Source organism: Anas platyrhynchos, chromosome 19 (genome assembly GCF_047663525.1).
Source record: "Anas platyrhynchos isolate ZD024472 breed Pekin duck chromosome 19, IASCAAS_PekinDuck_T2T, whole genome shotgun sequence".
Classification (NCBI taxonomy): Eukaryota; Metazoa; Chordata; class Aves; order Anseriformes; family Anatidae; genus Anas; species Anas platyrhynchos.
In genome coordinates this window covers 12,392,385-12,406,684 of record NC_092605.1, presented here as the reverse complement: position 1 = coordinate 12,406,684, position 14,300 = coordinate 12,392,385, and the positions used below count along the sequence as shown (strand labels likewise).

Genomic DNA, 14,300 nt, shown 5'->3' with positions numbered 1-14,300 from the left:
AATTGAATAGAGTGCTCTAATATGTGCTAATGGAAAATAGTGCTGGAAGGTTTATGACTAACAGTTCTAATAGCTGATCTTTACTGATGTCTTTTTTGTTAGGATGTTGCCTCTTTCCAAAAACTAACTGCAGTTCTTCAATAGACATGGCAATGTAAGTTTACACCATTGCATTTGCATCTTTTTATCAAAATGGTATAATCAAAACAATAGCTTTTAAACCTTGCTGAGGTGTCAGAGTACCTCTGGCAGAAGCTGTGTTAACCACTGAGAAGAAAGGATCTAGAAGAAAAACCTGACTTGGACAATGTATACAGATGGGACTCCTAGGTCTTTCACGAGCTGGAAGGAAGTCTTCCCAGCTTACATTTTTGAGACCTAAGTGTCTGCTTGCTTCCTGCTATTCTGAGCACTCTGTTGTTCTCTAGTCTTGCTGCAGGCCCCATATTCAGATCTCTCTCTTCTCCCCATCATTCTGGAAGTTACTTCATCATGTTCTTATCCTGTTTAATTGCTGCCAGATAAGGTCAAGTCTTCTCTTCAGAGCACCTCACCTGATCTGCACTGAAGTGGGCAGGACAGAGCTTTCCCATTTGTTCCTTAGTCACAGCCATTTAACAAAATACCACTCCAAAGATTGCAGAGCTGAAGAGGACTAATAAAAACCTGTTGTTAATCTGAACATATCAGTTTTTTCACAGGCATCCCCAGATTTCATCAGTTGGTTTTTCATCACCTGTTGTTTGTTTCTTGTCATATTCTATGATTATTTTTAGACTCCAAAGTGGATGTCCTGCACTGTAGTTCTTTTAGGCAGGGATTTGTTGGTTGACTTCCATTGAAAGAAACAGGAGTCCTAGAATTCAGAATAAGACATTAAACACTTATAATAAATAATATGAATTAATAAATATCAAGGCAATAGTATTCATTCTTATACAGAGGGATGTTCAGTTTCCATTATGAACAGAGATCCTGGAGTTAAATTTTACAAGTCCCTATTGCTCTACTTTCCTCTGAAGTTGGAGAGCACAGGGTTCTGCTTCTGGCTCTTGACAAAATTCTTGTCATCTGTTCAGAAAATTGTTTAAAATTAAGTAGATTTCCTCTACTGAGATGTTTCCCTGAGAAACTTCACAGCACAAAAAACTTTCTCCAAACTTTCCATACAATTCCTTAGTGCCCCAAACACTTTCAGATCTAAAGCCCCTCTTTGTAATTAAAGCCAAAACTCTCAAGGGTTGAAGGTTCAAAGTATTCCCTCGGGACTGGCGATTGACATGATAGATATAGCTTTGTTTCAGTGGACTGAACCCAGCAAAAAAACTTAATGAGGTACTAGAGCTGGAAGTCATGCCTATTTCTTCTGCTTGTTGCCAAAATATGTTGTTTAACACATAGATTTAGGAAATCGACTTAACACCCACAGAGTATATCTTGGGGATGAGAGTGATGGGATACGGCAAGTCTTCTGCTAAAGAAACCGTCAACATGCAACAAAATAGGTTGTCTCATAATGATGCAGTGCTCACAGAATGCAAGGCTAAAACACCCATGTTTCCTGTTAATAATGAAAGATGCTCAGTGTTGTTTTTTTTTACTGTTTGCTGTTAGTTTTTACAGTAATCTTAAAGAAAATTCCTGATGGGATTTGCAGCTTGCAAATGTTGTTCTCAGATATGCTGTTAATATTTATAGAACATGCCAAGAGGGACCTTTGTGCCTGTGGATCCTTAATGAACAGACTGATAACAAATGTGTAGCCTCATACCCCAGAGTAAAATAAGACCTCTCAGGAATGCTGGCATGAGACAAGGAGAAATGCCGGAACACTAATTCTCTGGTGCAAAGCTTCTCATCCCAACACTTCTGCTAAGATGTGGCTGGGCACTGGACCCTGGAGCCTGGAGATGGTAAGGACACTTTCCACATAAAAAGTTCTCTTTATTCTATTGAAAGGTGGGTGATGTGTCAAATTAAATGGAATATGATGAAGGCTTTCTCTTTTCATTACTTAGCTTATCTAGTCTGGGTAATTGTTTGTGGTTTATCTGGATAAGACGTCCTTCAGGGATTTTAACTATCATTCCAGATAAGCAGTGCTAGAAAGGATAGAGCAGGAAAGAAGCTGGAGAGATTTATAGAGAACACCCAGTGATGAGCTCAACAAATGAAAGGATAACTAATCTGGTCATGTGAAGGGCACCTTGGGCCAGGTATTGGCTTGGCTATGGCAAAGACAAAATACATCCTAGGGTTAAGCGAGCTAACCTTTGTATCTGTTGCTGTTGAGAACTTCTTTGTACCTCAGGTTAGATGGGAATGGGCTGAGATGGCTTTACTATCTTCTAATCCTGTTCCTTTGTTAAGAGACTAATTTCTGCAATGCTTGATACAGTTGTATTTGACCTCACAGCAGGGGAAAGGGAAGTGACTTCAATGTGAGAAGTTCCGACAGTAGACTTTAAAACCAGGAATCTCTTTACTTTCCTCTAATAACACCTAAGTAGCTGCCAACAGTGTAAAATAGTCTTACAAAGAAAAGGGAAGATAAAGGGCAAAATTAGCTAGAGACAGGAAGGACATGGAACTTAATTTTGAAGAGGAACAGCTCTTGATTATGCATCAAATTTCTATGGTTACTTAAACTTCTCCTATCTCCACAGCAAATGTCAGTGAAAGATATCTGGGCAGTGGATCTTGGCCGAGAAGGTGACATTCAGAATGCCCTTTCCATCAGATGCCATAGCAGCCAAACAGCTCCAGTTACAGAGCAGGTGATTGGGGTGGACAGGCTCTGATGACAACGGAAAAGGAAGGAAAAGGCAAAAGAAGTTGGAGAATGGAATGAAAGGAGAAAAAATGAGGATAGCAATAAAAAAACTAAAATTATCAGACACTTGATTAATTGGTTTGTTTGTCAAATTAAAGTTACTTTTAAGAGAAGCAGAGAAAGAGGTTACACTATGGAGTTTTTTTTAGATTTTTTACAACTAACATCTTGTTGCTTTAAGTGGATGTTATGAATATACCCCAAAAAATGACCTGCTTTCTTTATAAAAATGAAAGGCTTTTGAACATAAAAACCATTAAACAAGGTATTCATGACAGCAGAAATAGTATGCAGTATTGTTATCACATGAGATGATTTCTACTGCTTATTCCTATATTTATTAATTACATTGAAAAAAAGAGGGTTCTCAAAACTTGTTTTCAATTTGGAGACTTATCCATAGCACAATACTTCTCACAGATGAAAGATTGTATTGGTGTTCATGTAAAATTAGCTTAACTGAATACTAACCTAATCAGCTAAAGTTGCAATGAACACTTCACTTGTTGACTGCTTTGCTAGGCAGCACAGGTGTATATCAGTTCCCTTCCAAATTGGTGTCTTCAGATCCATGGCAAGCCCCCCCAGTTGACCAGTATAATTTATGAGCAGGATGCCTTGTAGGGCCTCAGAGCTGTCCCATGACCTTGCATTGCTCTCTGCCTCATATATTTGATAAGCCTCCATTTTATCTCTTAGTACCCCAGTTCCAAACCCTCCTTGTGTACTGCGTTGTATTTCTCCAAGAAGTACTGCGCTGACCTCAGGAAACTACTGGCATGAAGTGGTTGTAGTGCCTGCTCTGCTTGAGGTGTAAAAGCAATGTTGTGAAACCTTAACAGTAAGACTCAGGTGCTAGTTGGTTTCCTCCTCTCCTCAGGTTCCTGACAGGAGCTTACAGTGTGACCTGTTAAATGTGGCTTTACTGACAGTGTCTGAAGGGGAATATTTTCAAGCATTTGCTCTGCTATCACCGGAACGCTGCTTTTGCACTCAGGAGCTCTCCTGCAGTCCATATATGACACAAGCTCTATATAAGCCCATCAGCTCCATCTATTTTAAGCTTTTCTCTGAGAGTTGTTTCTTTATGGCCATTACAGACCAAGGTGATTGCCAACTGCATGAAGTTCAATAAGAGCAAGTGCCGGGTCCTGCACCTGGGACGGGGAAACCCTGGCTGCACGTACAGACTGGGCAATGAGATGCTGGAGAGCAGCCTAGAGGAGAGGGATCTGGGGGTCGTGGTAGACAGCAAGTTGAATATGAGCCAGCAGTGTGCCCTGGCAGCCAGGAGGGCCAACCGTGTCCTGGGGTGCATCAAGCACGGCATCGCTAGTAGGTCAAGGGAGGTGATTGTCCTGCTCTACTCTGCGCTGGTGCGGCCTCACCTCGAGTACTGTGTGCAGTTCTGGGCACCACAGTATAAAAAGGACATGAAACTGTTGGAGAGTGTCCAGAGGAGAGCTACGAAGATGGTGAAAGGCCTGGAGGGGAAGACGTACGAGGAACGGCTGAGGGCACTGGGCCTGTTCAGCCTGGAGAAGAGGAGGCTGAGGGGAGACCTCATCGCAGTCTACAAATTCCTCGTAAGGGGGTGTTGAGAGGCAGGAGACCTTTTCTCCATTAACACCAGTGACAGGACCCGCGGGAACGGGGTTAAGCTGAGGCAGGGGAAATTTAGGCTTGACATCAGGAGGGGGTTCTTCACAGAGAGGGTGGTTGCACACTGGAACAGGCTCGCCAGGCAAGTGGTCACTGCACCGAGCCTGTCTGAATTTAAGAAGAGATTGGACTGTGCACTTAGTCACATGGTCTGAACTTTTGGGTAGACCTGTGCGGTGTCAAGAGTTGGACTTGATGATCCTTAAGGGTCCCTTCCAACTCAGGATATTCTATGATTCTATGATTCTATGATTCCTTCAGTGAGCAGGTCTTCATTCTCCCAGTCCCTGTCTTTTGCCTTCTGCAATTTGAGCAGTGTGGTTACTATATATTAATACTATATATTAATATATTAGTCATTTGCTGGTGAAGAGTGAGGCAAAAAATCATTTAAAACCGAAGTCTTCTCCAAATGCTAGGTAACCAGGTCTCCTGTTTCTGTCCCATTCTGGACCAGAGACATAAAAACTCCTCCTTGGAGAAGGAATCCACACAGCCAAAACCACGAAGCACAGCTCACCTAAATAAGACGGGCACCTCTGCCGTGCTCCCACCTCAAACTGGCATTTGGGTCTTGGAACCCCCACCCCTGCCCCTGGAACCCATTGAGCCTAGGTGTCAGGTCCTCAGCACCTGATTCTGCCCCACTGATGTTCTCCTATTGTGCCACTTGCTAGAGGAGAGACAGCCTGTGGTTCCAGTGTCTGTTAGTGATTGACCCTACCTCTCACAGCGTCTCTGTCTCCCAGGGAGCTGGCCCTGCTCACAGGTCTCAGAGGGCAAGGGGAACCTCATACACAATTCTTCTCAACCCCCCTCACTGGGCTTCCTCTGCAAGATGAAGAAGAGGGAGATGAGAGACAGGCTGTCTTTTCTCGCTGGGGCCCTGTTCTGCTTTTGTGTGTGAACAGTGAAGGTCCAGGTCAGCTTTGGTTGAGTTCACAGTCACTTACTTCTACCGGGACAATTACTTTGATGATGTGTATTTTGATCCTAGAGTCAGCTTAAAGGTAGACCGTGGGAAACACTTGCTTACCCTTCAGGCTGCAAAGGGCTTTCTCTGTTGCCCTTTGTGGCCTAAGAGTCTAAGAGATCCTCACCTGTGGAGGTAAGATCCTCATGGCCATCCTAAGATGAGTGGGGCACTCCAGAGTCCTGAGCCTCCCCTGGTGCCTGCACTCTGAAGGTCCAGCCAGAACACAGCTGTCAAAAGAGGTGCAACAGTCGCAGCCCTCAGACTGTGCAATCAGGTGTGTGTGTTGGAGTTGGCAGGTCTATCGGTGCTTTGTGTTGGCCTTTTGACAGTCACACACTTCAGAGCACCTACATGGAGGCTTTCTCAGCAGAGGGCCCCATGCAAACGAGGCTCTGCACAGCGACCAGTGGCTGCTACTGCCAGCCCAGGGTCCTTTGTATCAGCATTAACGAGCCACAAATTTCTAGGCCTTCTTTGGCCCATTCCACCTGCCTTTGACCTGTTCCAGTGAACACAGAATATAGATAGACACTAGATAAGTTGACCTAACTAGTTAAATTTCATCCCATTTGGTTGGGTTTGGCGATAACACGTAGGTCAGCAAGTTTCACCAGCTTTAAATGCATGCCATTTTAAGCGAGTCCTAGCTGCTGTTTTATAGCAGGGAAGGCACCCAGTGGAAGGACCACCTCTGAGGCTCCATGCTGCCACCCGCTGGCAATTCGTGCCTTCAGCACAAATTCTGCTCTGAGCACAAATAGATGAGGTCAGGTGTTGCCTGTCTGAGTTCCCTGTGACTGACAGGAGGCTGCTGGAGTCCAGTGCTGAGAGGAAAGCTGATGGGGCCTGTGTCCTTCATGCAACAGGCCAGGTGGCAATGGGACAGGCACAGCCACCCTCCCAACTGATGTCTGCCTTGACTTCCTCTAATTGATTTCCCGTGGCGACTGTACTGTACTGGGATGCCTCCTTTCCTGAGCTCTCCAAAGAGCTAGCGAAGGCAGGCTGCAGGCAGAGTGGGGCCTCCATAACCAGCATGTTATAGCCACTGACTCGGCCAGAGGTTCTTCTGCAGTCCCCATACTGCAATGGGATTCCTTGAAGGATCTCCGTTGAGCAGCCCTGCTACTTTCCCTCAGTGAGTGCTGCAAAAGCACAGTCTGAGAAAGGGGAAGAGTCTTTCTGGAAGCTTCTGAAGGTTGGAGTAAGTCCTGCCTCTGGCTTCATCCTCGCCACAGAGGGAGGCAGTTGTAAAATTGTACGCTTTCAGGGCTACATACCATCTTTTCATTTGTTGATGTCCAAGGGAAGGGATGTCCCCACCCACCCCAAACAGACCGCTGAAGCACCTGTGCAGCTGCCATGTTCCCGATGGGACAGCGTGTCCCAGGAGAGCAGAGTGAGCACCCAGGCACTGGTTTCACTCACTGTCATTCCACTGGCTTCAGAGGGGTCACTCTTGATTTATACTCTTACAAGTGGGAGCACACTCAGGCCTGTTTCTGATTTTTCACATTTCAGCTGACAAAGGAGCTGTGCCGGAGCAGGCCTTTCTGGGATAAGAATAGCATCTGCCATCTTAGGACACAGCACAGTTGTCCAGCTCCTACATGGCAACGCATTGCAGTGAGATATAGAAGGCAAGCTACCCGCTGAGGAATGTCTTCAAGCGCTATTAGTGGAAGCATATCATCTACACAAGCAGGCATGGCTTCACGCAGGAGTCTTGCAAGAGGCAGCTATTTTTAGCTTTTGACACTGCCGATGAAGGGAGACAAATGGCAAAGTGATCCTCCTGGCACAGGCAACCTCCAGAGCTCTCTGAGCAAGCCCCTTCTGGGAATGACTCTTGTCAAGGCTGCAGGGCCTGAGGGTGCAGGAGATGGGGAGTGCTGGTGCACTCCCAGGAGGGAGCTGTGAATTTGCTGGGGACACGAGGCCTCGGTCCCACCAGCACTGCCCAGCTGCACTTACAGCAAGTTGTCCCTGAGGGCATGCACCTGTCCCTGAGCTTAGGACATTCCGCTGCCTGCTTTATCTCCAACCACATCCCTGAGCGCTAGGGAGAGAACAGGGGGCATGGAACTTTGTGTAAGTGAAGGTTACGGTAGCTCAGAAGAGAACAGACACAGTTATGATCTGAGAGTTGCTTCATCTTCAGTGAATCGCTCGCACTTTCCTATCAGTACCTCTTGTAACATTTTCTTTTGTACAAGTCATCAAAGAAACTTTTCCAGATGCCACGCTTACCAGTGTGTCCAGGAGTCATCCGTCGGCTCACTCTTCTTCTTGGCTGCTCTCTTCCCTATGGCTGGCTTTTGCTGGCTACCTTGTTTTGTTCTGATGTCATGACACATCCTTGAGCTCCCACAGTGGAGCCAATGCAAAGCAAAGGAGAGTGCAGGGTCTGAAAAGTAGGTTTTCAAAGAGTCTCAGAATTTTATGCTTGTACAGATTAGCCCTGCCATTACAGCTAACAGAAATGCTCATGCGATGTTGTGTGCCATCTAGACTCTACCCATCCCTACCTGAAGCTTTGGAGAAGCCTGCAGGTGTGTGTGGACAGGGATTCTAGAGCCACACAAGAGGAGCACTGAGCTGAGATGTGTTTGGACAGTCCAGGCTCACCACAGAGACCCCATCCATGATGGCAGAGCCAGGCACTCTGTCAGGCACAGAGCAAGACTGCAGAGGATGAGGAGGCATGAGAAAGATTGAAGTCTGCTAGGAAGCCACGGGGAAAAAATATGCAGTGTCTTGAGAAGGGAGAACTAGTCTGGCATCTCTACAAAGTATTGGGTAGCTTTCTTAAGGTCCTTGTGATTGAAAACCTAAAGAACCATCTCCCCTTGCTCTCTCAGACAGTAGTGACAGCAGTGGCAGAGGTTCTGCTCACCAGTCCTCCCTAGTGACACTGGAAGCAAGCTGGGCTTCCTTGCAAGAGCTGGTGTGTTGGTGAGGCTGCACTTGGGAGCCAGGTTGGGTGGATATTCGTCCATCCATTGGATAATGCTGTCACAGACGTACAGCTGTCGGTTGAAACTTCCCAGTGGTGTGAGTGCCTGCTTGGAGGCAGAACGCCCTGTATGGACTTCTAAAGCTTGGACCAAGAGGCCAGTCTCAGTCCTTATCACTTCCCATCACCCTTAAGGAGCTCCAGTGGCAAGCTCTCCATTGTAAATATCGTAAGCCAATCAGGGTTGAAAGCATTCAGGGGCTACCCGCTTGGGCACAATTGTTTTCTTCACGGCTTCCATCCCTTCAGCCCACAGCACCAGCCTCACCCCCATCCTTTCTCACCTTTTAGGCTCAGTGATACATGGAGGATCCACCTCTGCTTTTGAGCAGCAGCCCTTGTACAGTAGACAGAGGTGGAAGCACATGGACCCTCGCGAAACATCAACACATACATTGTCCTCTGCTCCTGCATCGGCTTCTTGCTTCCCTTTAGTGCCAGCTGAACCTCACTCCTCAGTTACTGCTAATGTCTTTCTCATCCACTCTGCATCAGTCCACACCAAGGGCTCCTGCAGTCGGGAGTCAGTCAAGGTAATGGGCTGCGAACACTTCAGACAGGGGCAGTGTGGCAACAGCGGGTGCAATTGTGCAAATTTCTAGTCCTTAAAGGATCACCAAATTAACTTAGTAGTCCTCAGTTACCACTAACCTGTCTTTGATTCACAGTACAGCCCTGCAGAGCCTTCTGACAGAATCCTCCAGGGTTGTGTGGTCTTCCTGAAAACAAGGGACAAAATTTGCTTGGAAGTACAGAACTGTCAGTTATGTGAAAGCATTTGTTTAGGCAGACATCTGTGTGCATGCCTTTAACGTACCATCACAGCCTCCATGTGCCTTTTCAGCCAAGGCCTAACGTTTCAGAATGCTCCAGCTGAGATGGCTGATAGAGCACATGAGACTGTACGTGCAGCTGTACATGCCCAGCGGTCCTCTTCTATTCAGATCAGGGTCTGAATGGAAGAAAAATTATTTGCCAATTTCCCCCTTCCCTTCTGACTCACATTGACCAAAATATTGCCAGCTTAGCATGTATTTAGGCTGAAGGGGAGCTTCAGGTATCTGAGGAAATAATGGAGGAATACAGCCATCAGCTTTCTTCTTTTCCCTTGCCTGTGGACTTGCCACACACGGCCTGACCTTTGAGGTGACATGCTGAGGAGGAGCATTCTTGCCACACAGTGTAAGGGAAATCAGCCCTGAGGAGGCCTCTTTCCACCCGATTGGCCCCTGGCAGGGCTCAGCATTTTGACACACTGCAGAGAAACTATGAGCAGGTGGTGACAGCAGCTGAGCAAATCTAGAGTAAGAGAAATTGCACAATTTAGAGGCACCGTGGAAGAGTCATTACAGTGTGACAATTTCAGTGTCTGCTGAAAATTGTCTCTGCTGAGGAAATGTCTGTCCCATTGTAGTGTGATGCACTGTGACATCTGATAGCTTACTCAGAGTCTGGTGGTTAGGATTTGTGATTGCCAAGATCAGAAACAAAAGCAGGCGAAGCAAAGAGGAAAGGGATCGCTCCCTCTTGCAACTCACGTGGGCTGTAAGCTGTGCTGAAAGGACAGTAGGAGAAACATGAAGAATATGTAAGGGCAAGAGCAGTGCTTGAAGCTTGAAAGCATCTGTAGCAGATTCACCAAAATCCTAAGCTTATTCAGGAATAAAAAACAAAGAAGCCACTGTTCATAGTGTCTGTGCAAATTAATCTACGGTCTTTATTCTCTAGACATTGACATGGTTACAAATACATTGCAAAACAAAGCAACAGAGGGTTCACATTTTGTGCACCCCTCAGGCCACTTTGCTGCCACGTGACATCTTCACTCTTCCTCTTCTATCTTCTTACTGTGAAACTCCCTGCTTTTCACTCGTAGTTTGTTGACCTGTGACTCTGCAATGTCAGCCCGCTCCTCGGCTTCCTCAAGCTCATGCTGGATCTTGCGGAATTTGGAGAGGTTGACATTGGACAGCTCCTCCTGTGTGGGGAGAGGGAGTTGGTGGTGAGGAGCCTGGGGCAGGGGTTTCACTCCTCATGTGCCTGGGCTTCGAAGGGCTGTGGTGATTACGCAGAGAAAGCTCAGGCCTCCTGTCTCCTGTTTACCACCGCTGACCCAGAATCCTCTCAAAGACCTCATCATCCTCCCTTATTGAGGACCTCAGTGTGACAAACTGCCGTGTCACTCTTGAGGAGCAATTTTGTCACGTGGTCTTCTCATTTTGTGTGCTTATTCTCCCACTACTCGGTGCCCAATTTTCCATGTGGTTTATTAGGTTGAGAAAGACTCAGAAACTCTGTGCTGTTACCAGCGTCAGAGATTCATGAGCTTCTCAGTCAATGGACAGAGAATTTTGGGAATTTTGGTCTGACATCCTGAATCAAACATGTGGCAGGATAACCCTTGGTTCATCCCTGAGTGCAGCATGCCCAGAAGAAGGCGAGGCCTGCTGACACGGGAATGAACCACATGGTCAAGACTGTTGTGTCTTTGGAGTTACTTTCATGGCCATTCTCCAAGCAATACTTACAGCCTCCTCAGCTTGTCTCTTGTAGGATTTCACCTTCATCTGCAGCTTGTCCACCAGATCCTGGAGCCTGAGAATGTTCTTCCGGTCTTCCTCAGACTACAGTGGTTGGTAAGAAGGACAGACAGAGAGTTGGTTTCCCCACACCTCCAGAAAACATGTCCTCTTGGAGTTCATGGGAAAATGCTTTGGCTTTCTGTGAGAAGGGTGTGTCAGCACAAAGATGCCTCTTGCCTTACCTGGTAGGTCAGCTCCTTCACCCTCCTCTCGTACTTGCGCACACCCTTCACGGCTTCAGCACTGCGCTTCTGCTCAGCATCTACCTCCCCTTCCAGCTCCCGCACCTGCAATGAGAAGCTCATGTTTGGAGATTTCCAGGTGGCTCCCTTCATGACATGCTCCCTTGTGCACAAATACCAGCCCTACGCACCCTGGCCTCCAGCTTTTGGATTTGCTTCTTGCCTCCCTTCAGTGCCAGCTGCTCAGCCTCATCCAGACGGTGCTGCAGGTCTTTCACCGTCTGGTCCAGGTTCTTCTTCATTCTCTCTAGGTGGGCACTGGTGTCCTGCTCCTTCTTCAGCTCTTCCGCCATCATGGCCGCCTGGAGAGGCAAAGCAGCAAAGCCAAGGTGGGGCCAAAGATATTTTGGGAAGAATGCATCCATCACCCTCAGTGACAGAGTTCCCCAACTCACATCTGTGATGGCCTTCTTGGCCTTCTCTTCAGCATTGCGGGCTTCCTGGATGGTGTCTTCCATTTCACTCTGAATTTGGGCAATGTCTGTTTCCAGCTTCTTCTTGGTGTTGATCAAGCTGGTGTTCTGTGCAAACAGAGATTGTAAGACTTGTATTCTGAGGCCTGAAATACCAAAGCTACAGCCTGAGCCAACTCTTTCCTCTTCAACCTTTAAATTCAGTGTTTGGAATTCTTTATTAGAGAATTGTTTACCAAATATCAGTGGTGCACTTAGGTGATGGGCTGTGACCCTGTTTCCATTGTGGACAGCAGTATAGAGGCCATTGTAGACCATTGTCCCGCGTCACTCTCTACTACTATAACAGTCATCTGTGTTAAATGTCTACACAACTGGTTTGGGCAACAAAGCCCTTACCTGGGTATGGAGGAGCTGCACACGCTCGCTTGCATCCAGAAGCTCCTGCTCAGCCACTTTCCTTGACCGCTCCGTCTGCTCCAGGGCTGCCCGCAGCTCCTCAATCTCAGCCTGCAAGAGGTTTGCTCTGCGCTCCACCATGGCCACCTGCTCCTTCAGGTCTTCCTGCGTCCTGAGTGCATCATCCAAATGTATCTGGGTATCCTGTAAAAGAGGCAAGAGAAATGACAAGGCAGCACAGCACACTAGGGTGCCAAAAATGTTAGAGAAGCCTTTCTTGTATGTGTAGCTTTGCTGAATTGACCTTGAGCACTGCCTGTGTGTTTCTCAGGTTCTTTTGTGCCTCTGCAGCCACACGGTTGGCATGGCTCAGCTGGATCTCCATTTCATTCAGGTCTCCCTCCATCTTCTTCTTCAGCCGCAGGGCTTCGTTCCTGCTCCTGATCTCAGCATCCAGACTGCTCTGCAAGGACTCCACAATTCTGAGGTGATTTCTCTTCAGCTGGTCGATTTCCTCATCTTTCTCTGCGATCTTCCTGTCAATCTCAGACTTGACCTGGTTGAGCTCCAGCTGGAGGCGCAGGATTTTCCCCTCTTCATGTTCTAGGGAGGCCTGGGCAAATGGTCACAAACATGTATAACATGGGTAGAGCTACTTCTTGTTTGCTTGATAATTACAGAATTTTTCAGAGAACCTGGTGTGGATGTGCTCCACAGCTAGAACAGAAGGGGGACCGTGCACTACTTAGCCACGTTTCCCCACTGCTAACGTTTCTAGTGTGGACAGCAGCGACTATGGGCACATACCTCAGCTTCCTCCAGGGACGCTTGGATTTCAGATTTCTCCTGCTCAATCTGCTTCTTGACTTTCTCCAGCTCGTGGATCGCCTTTCCTCCCTCTGCAATCTGCTCCGTGAGGTCAGAAATCTCCTCTGTAGGGAAGGGTGAAACAAGGCATGGTCAGACATAGGGCATAAAGGGAAAGGCCCTGACGCACCAGGCTGACAGGTCTCTTCTCATCACTGCGGGCACTCACGCGTGTGGAGTGGTGGGTAGACAAGCTTGGGGGAAAGCCTGGCCAGCAGCAGAGGGCTAGGGACTTACGCTGCAAGTTCTTGTTCTCACGCTTCAGCGTTTCCAGGTGGTCCAGGGACTCCTCATAGGCATTCTTCATCTTAAACAGCTCCGTGCTGAGAGAGCGAGACTCCTTCTGGGAAGCTTCCAGCTCAGCCTGTGTTTCCTCGTACTTCTGCTTCCACTCTGCCAGGATCTGAGGAGCAACAGGGTGTGAGTATGGATGTGGCAATTGTGAGGAGATGCCCTGCCCAGGAAGCACAGGGCCAGAGGCCAGAATACCTTGTCAAAGTTCTTCTGCTTCTTGTCCAGAGCTGCGCAGGCAGCATTTGCTCGCTCCACGTCAATCATCAGGTCTTCCACCTCGTTCTGCAGCCTCTGCTTTGTCTTTTCCAGGGAAGCACATTTGGCGTTGACAGCTTCAACGTGTTCCTCTGCATCCTGCAGGCGCTGTGCCAGCTTCTTCCTGGGAGGTGATAAAAAGCTCGTAGTTAGTGATCAAAGAGGAATGAGTATGCTCTTTACAATTGCACGCTTAGTCATTTTGCAGTCTGTGGACTCCAATCCACAAGGTCCATAGATAAAGTTTACCACATCTGTCATCCTTCCCTAAAGCAACCCCATGACTTATTTCTTTGAATATCTTGGTCTTTGTTTCCAAGGTCCCTTCTGAATTTTCATTGCCCCTCCTGCTTGTTTGCATCCTGTCACCACATACTTGGCCTCCTCCAGCTCTTCTGTGCGCTGAATAGCGTCTGTCTCATATTTGGTTCTCCACTGGGCCACTTCGCTGTTGGCTTTGGACAGGGCACGCTGCAGCTCACCCTTGGCTTCCTGCTCCTCCTCATATTGTTCCCGGAGCAAGTCACAGTCGTGACGAGCAGACTGCAAGCCATGGGCCAGGGCATTCTTAGCCTGTGAAGATAATTATATTGGGACAATGAATACCTGTGATACAGTGTAATTGTAATAAATGGAAAATTACTGAATGCAGTTTGAATTCAAAAGTCAAAGTCATCCCAGTGAGAAAAGGTACTTGTAAAATACAGATTGAAAAGGATCTTAAGGGTTCATTTATCAGAATTTCTAATATTACCTCACTA

At 47.3% G+C, this 14,300-nt stretch overlaps 1 protein-coding gene and 1 long non-coding RNA gene across 22 annotated transcripts in view; one reads left to right on the top strand and one right to left on the bottom strand.

The window, feature by feature from the left end:
* Nucleotides 1-14,300, top strand: part of LOC106020524 (uncharacterized) — a 189,203-nt gene that overhangs the window by 98,480 nt on the left and 76,423 nt on the right. For all 21 annotated transcript variants that reach the window (XR_011804166.1, XR_011804162.1, XR_011804164.1 and 18 more), the window contains one exon: nt 1,699-1,913. This is a non-coding gene — a long non-coding RNA (uncharacterized lncRNA). The remainder of the gene's footprint in view (nt 1-1,698; nt 1,914-14,300) is intronic.
* The window catches only part of LOC110353953 (myosin heavy chain, skeletal muscle, adult), a 16,031-nt gene continuing 11,906 nt past the window's right edge, over nt 10,176-14,300 (bottom strand). Inside the window, exons 28-38 of the mRNA XM_027471548.3 lie at nt 13,916-14,112; nt 13,480-13,663; nt 13,228-13,393; nt 12,931-13,055; nt 12,428-12,736; nt 12,124-12,327; nt 11,707-11,832; nt 11,443-11,613; nt 11,252-11,356; nt 11,016-11,111; nt 10,176-10,465 (exon numbers count right to left, since the gene is read on the bottom strand). Of these exons, the coding sequence (XP_027327349.3) occupies nt 10,310-10,465; nt 11,016-11,111; nt 11,252-11,356; nt 11,443-11,613; nt 11,707-11,832; nt 12,124-12,327; nt 12,428-12,736; nt 12,931-13,055; nt 13,228-13,393; nt 13,480-13,663; nt 13,916-14,112 (1,839 nt within the window). The 3' untranslated portion in view covers nt 10,176-10,309. The remainder of the gene's footprint in view (nt 10,466-11,015; nt 11,112-11,251; nt 11,357-11,442; nt 11,614-11,706; nt 11,833-12,123; nt 12,328-12,427; nt 12,737-12,930; nt 13,056-13,227; nt 13,394-13,479; nt 13,664-13,915; nt 14,113-14,300) is intronic.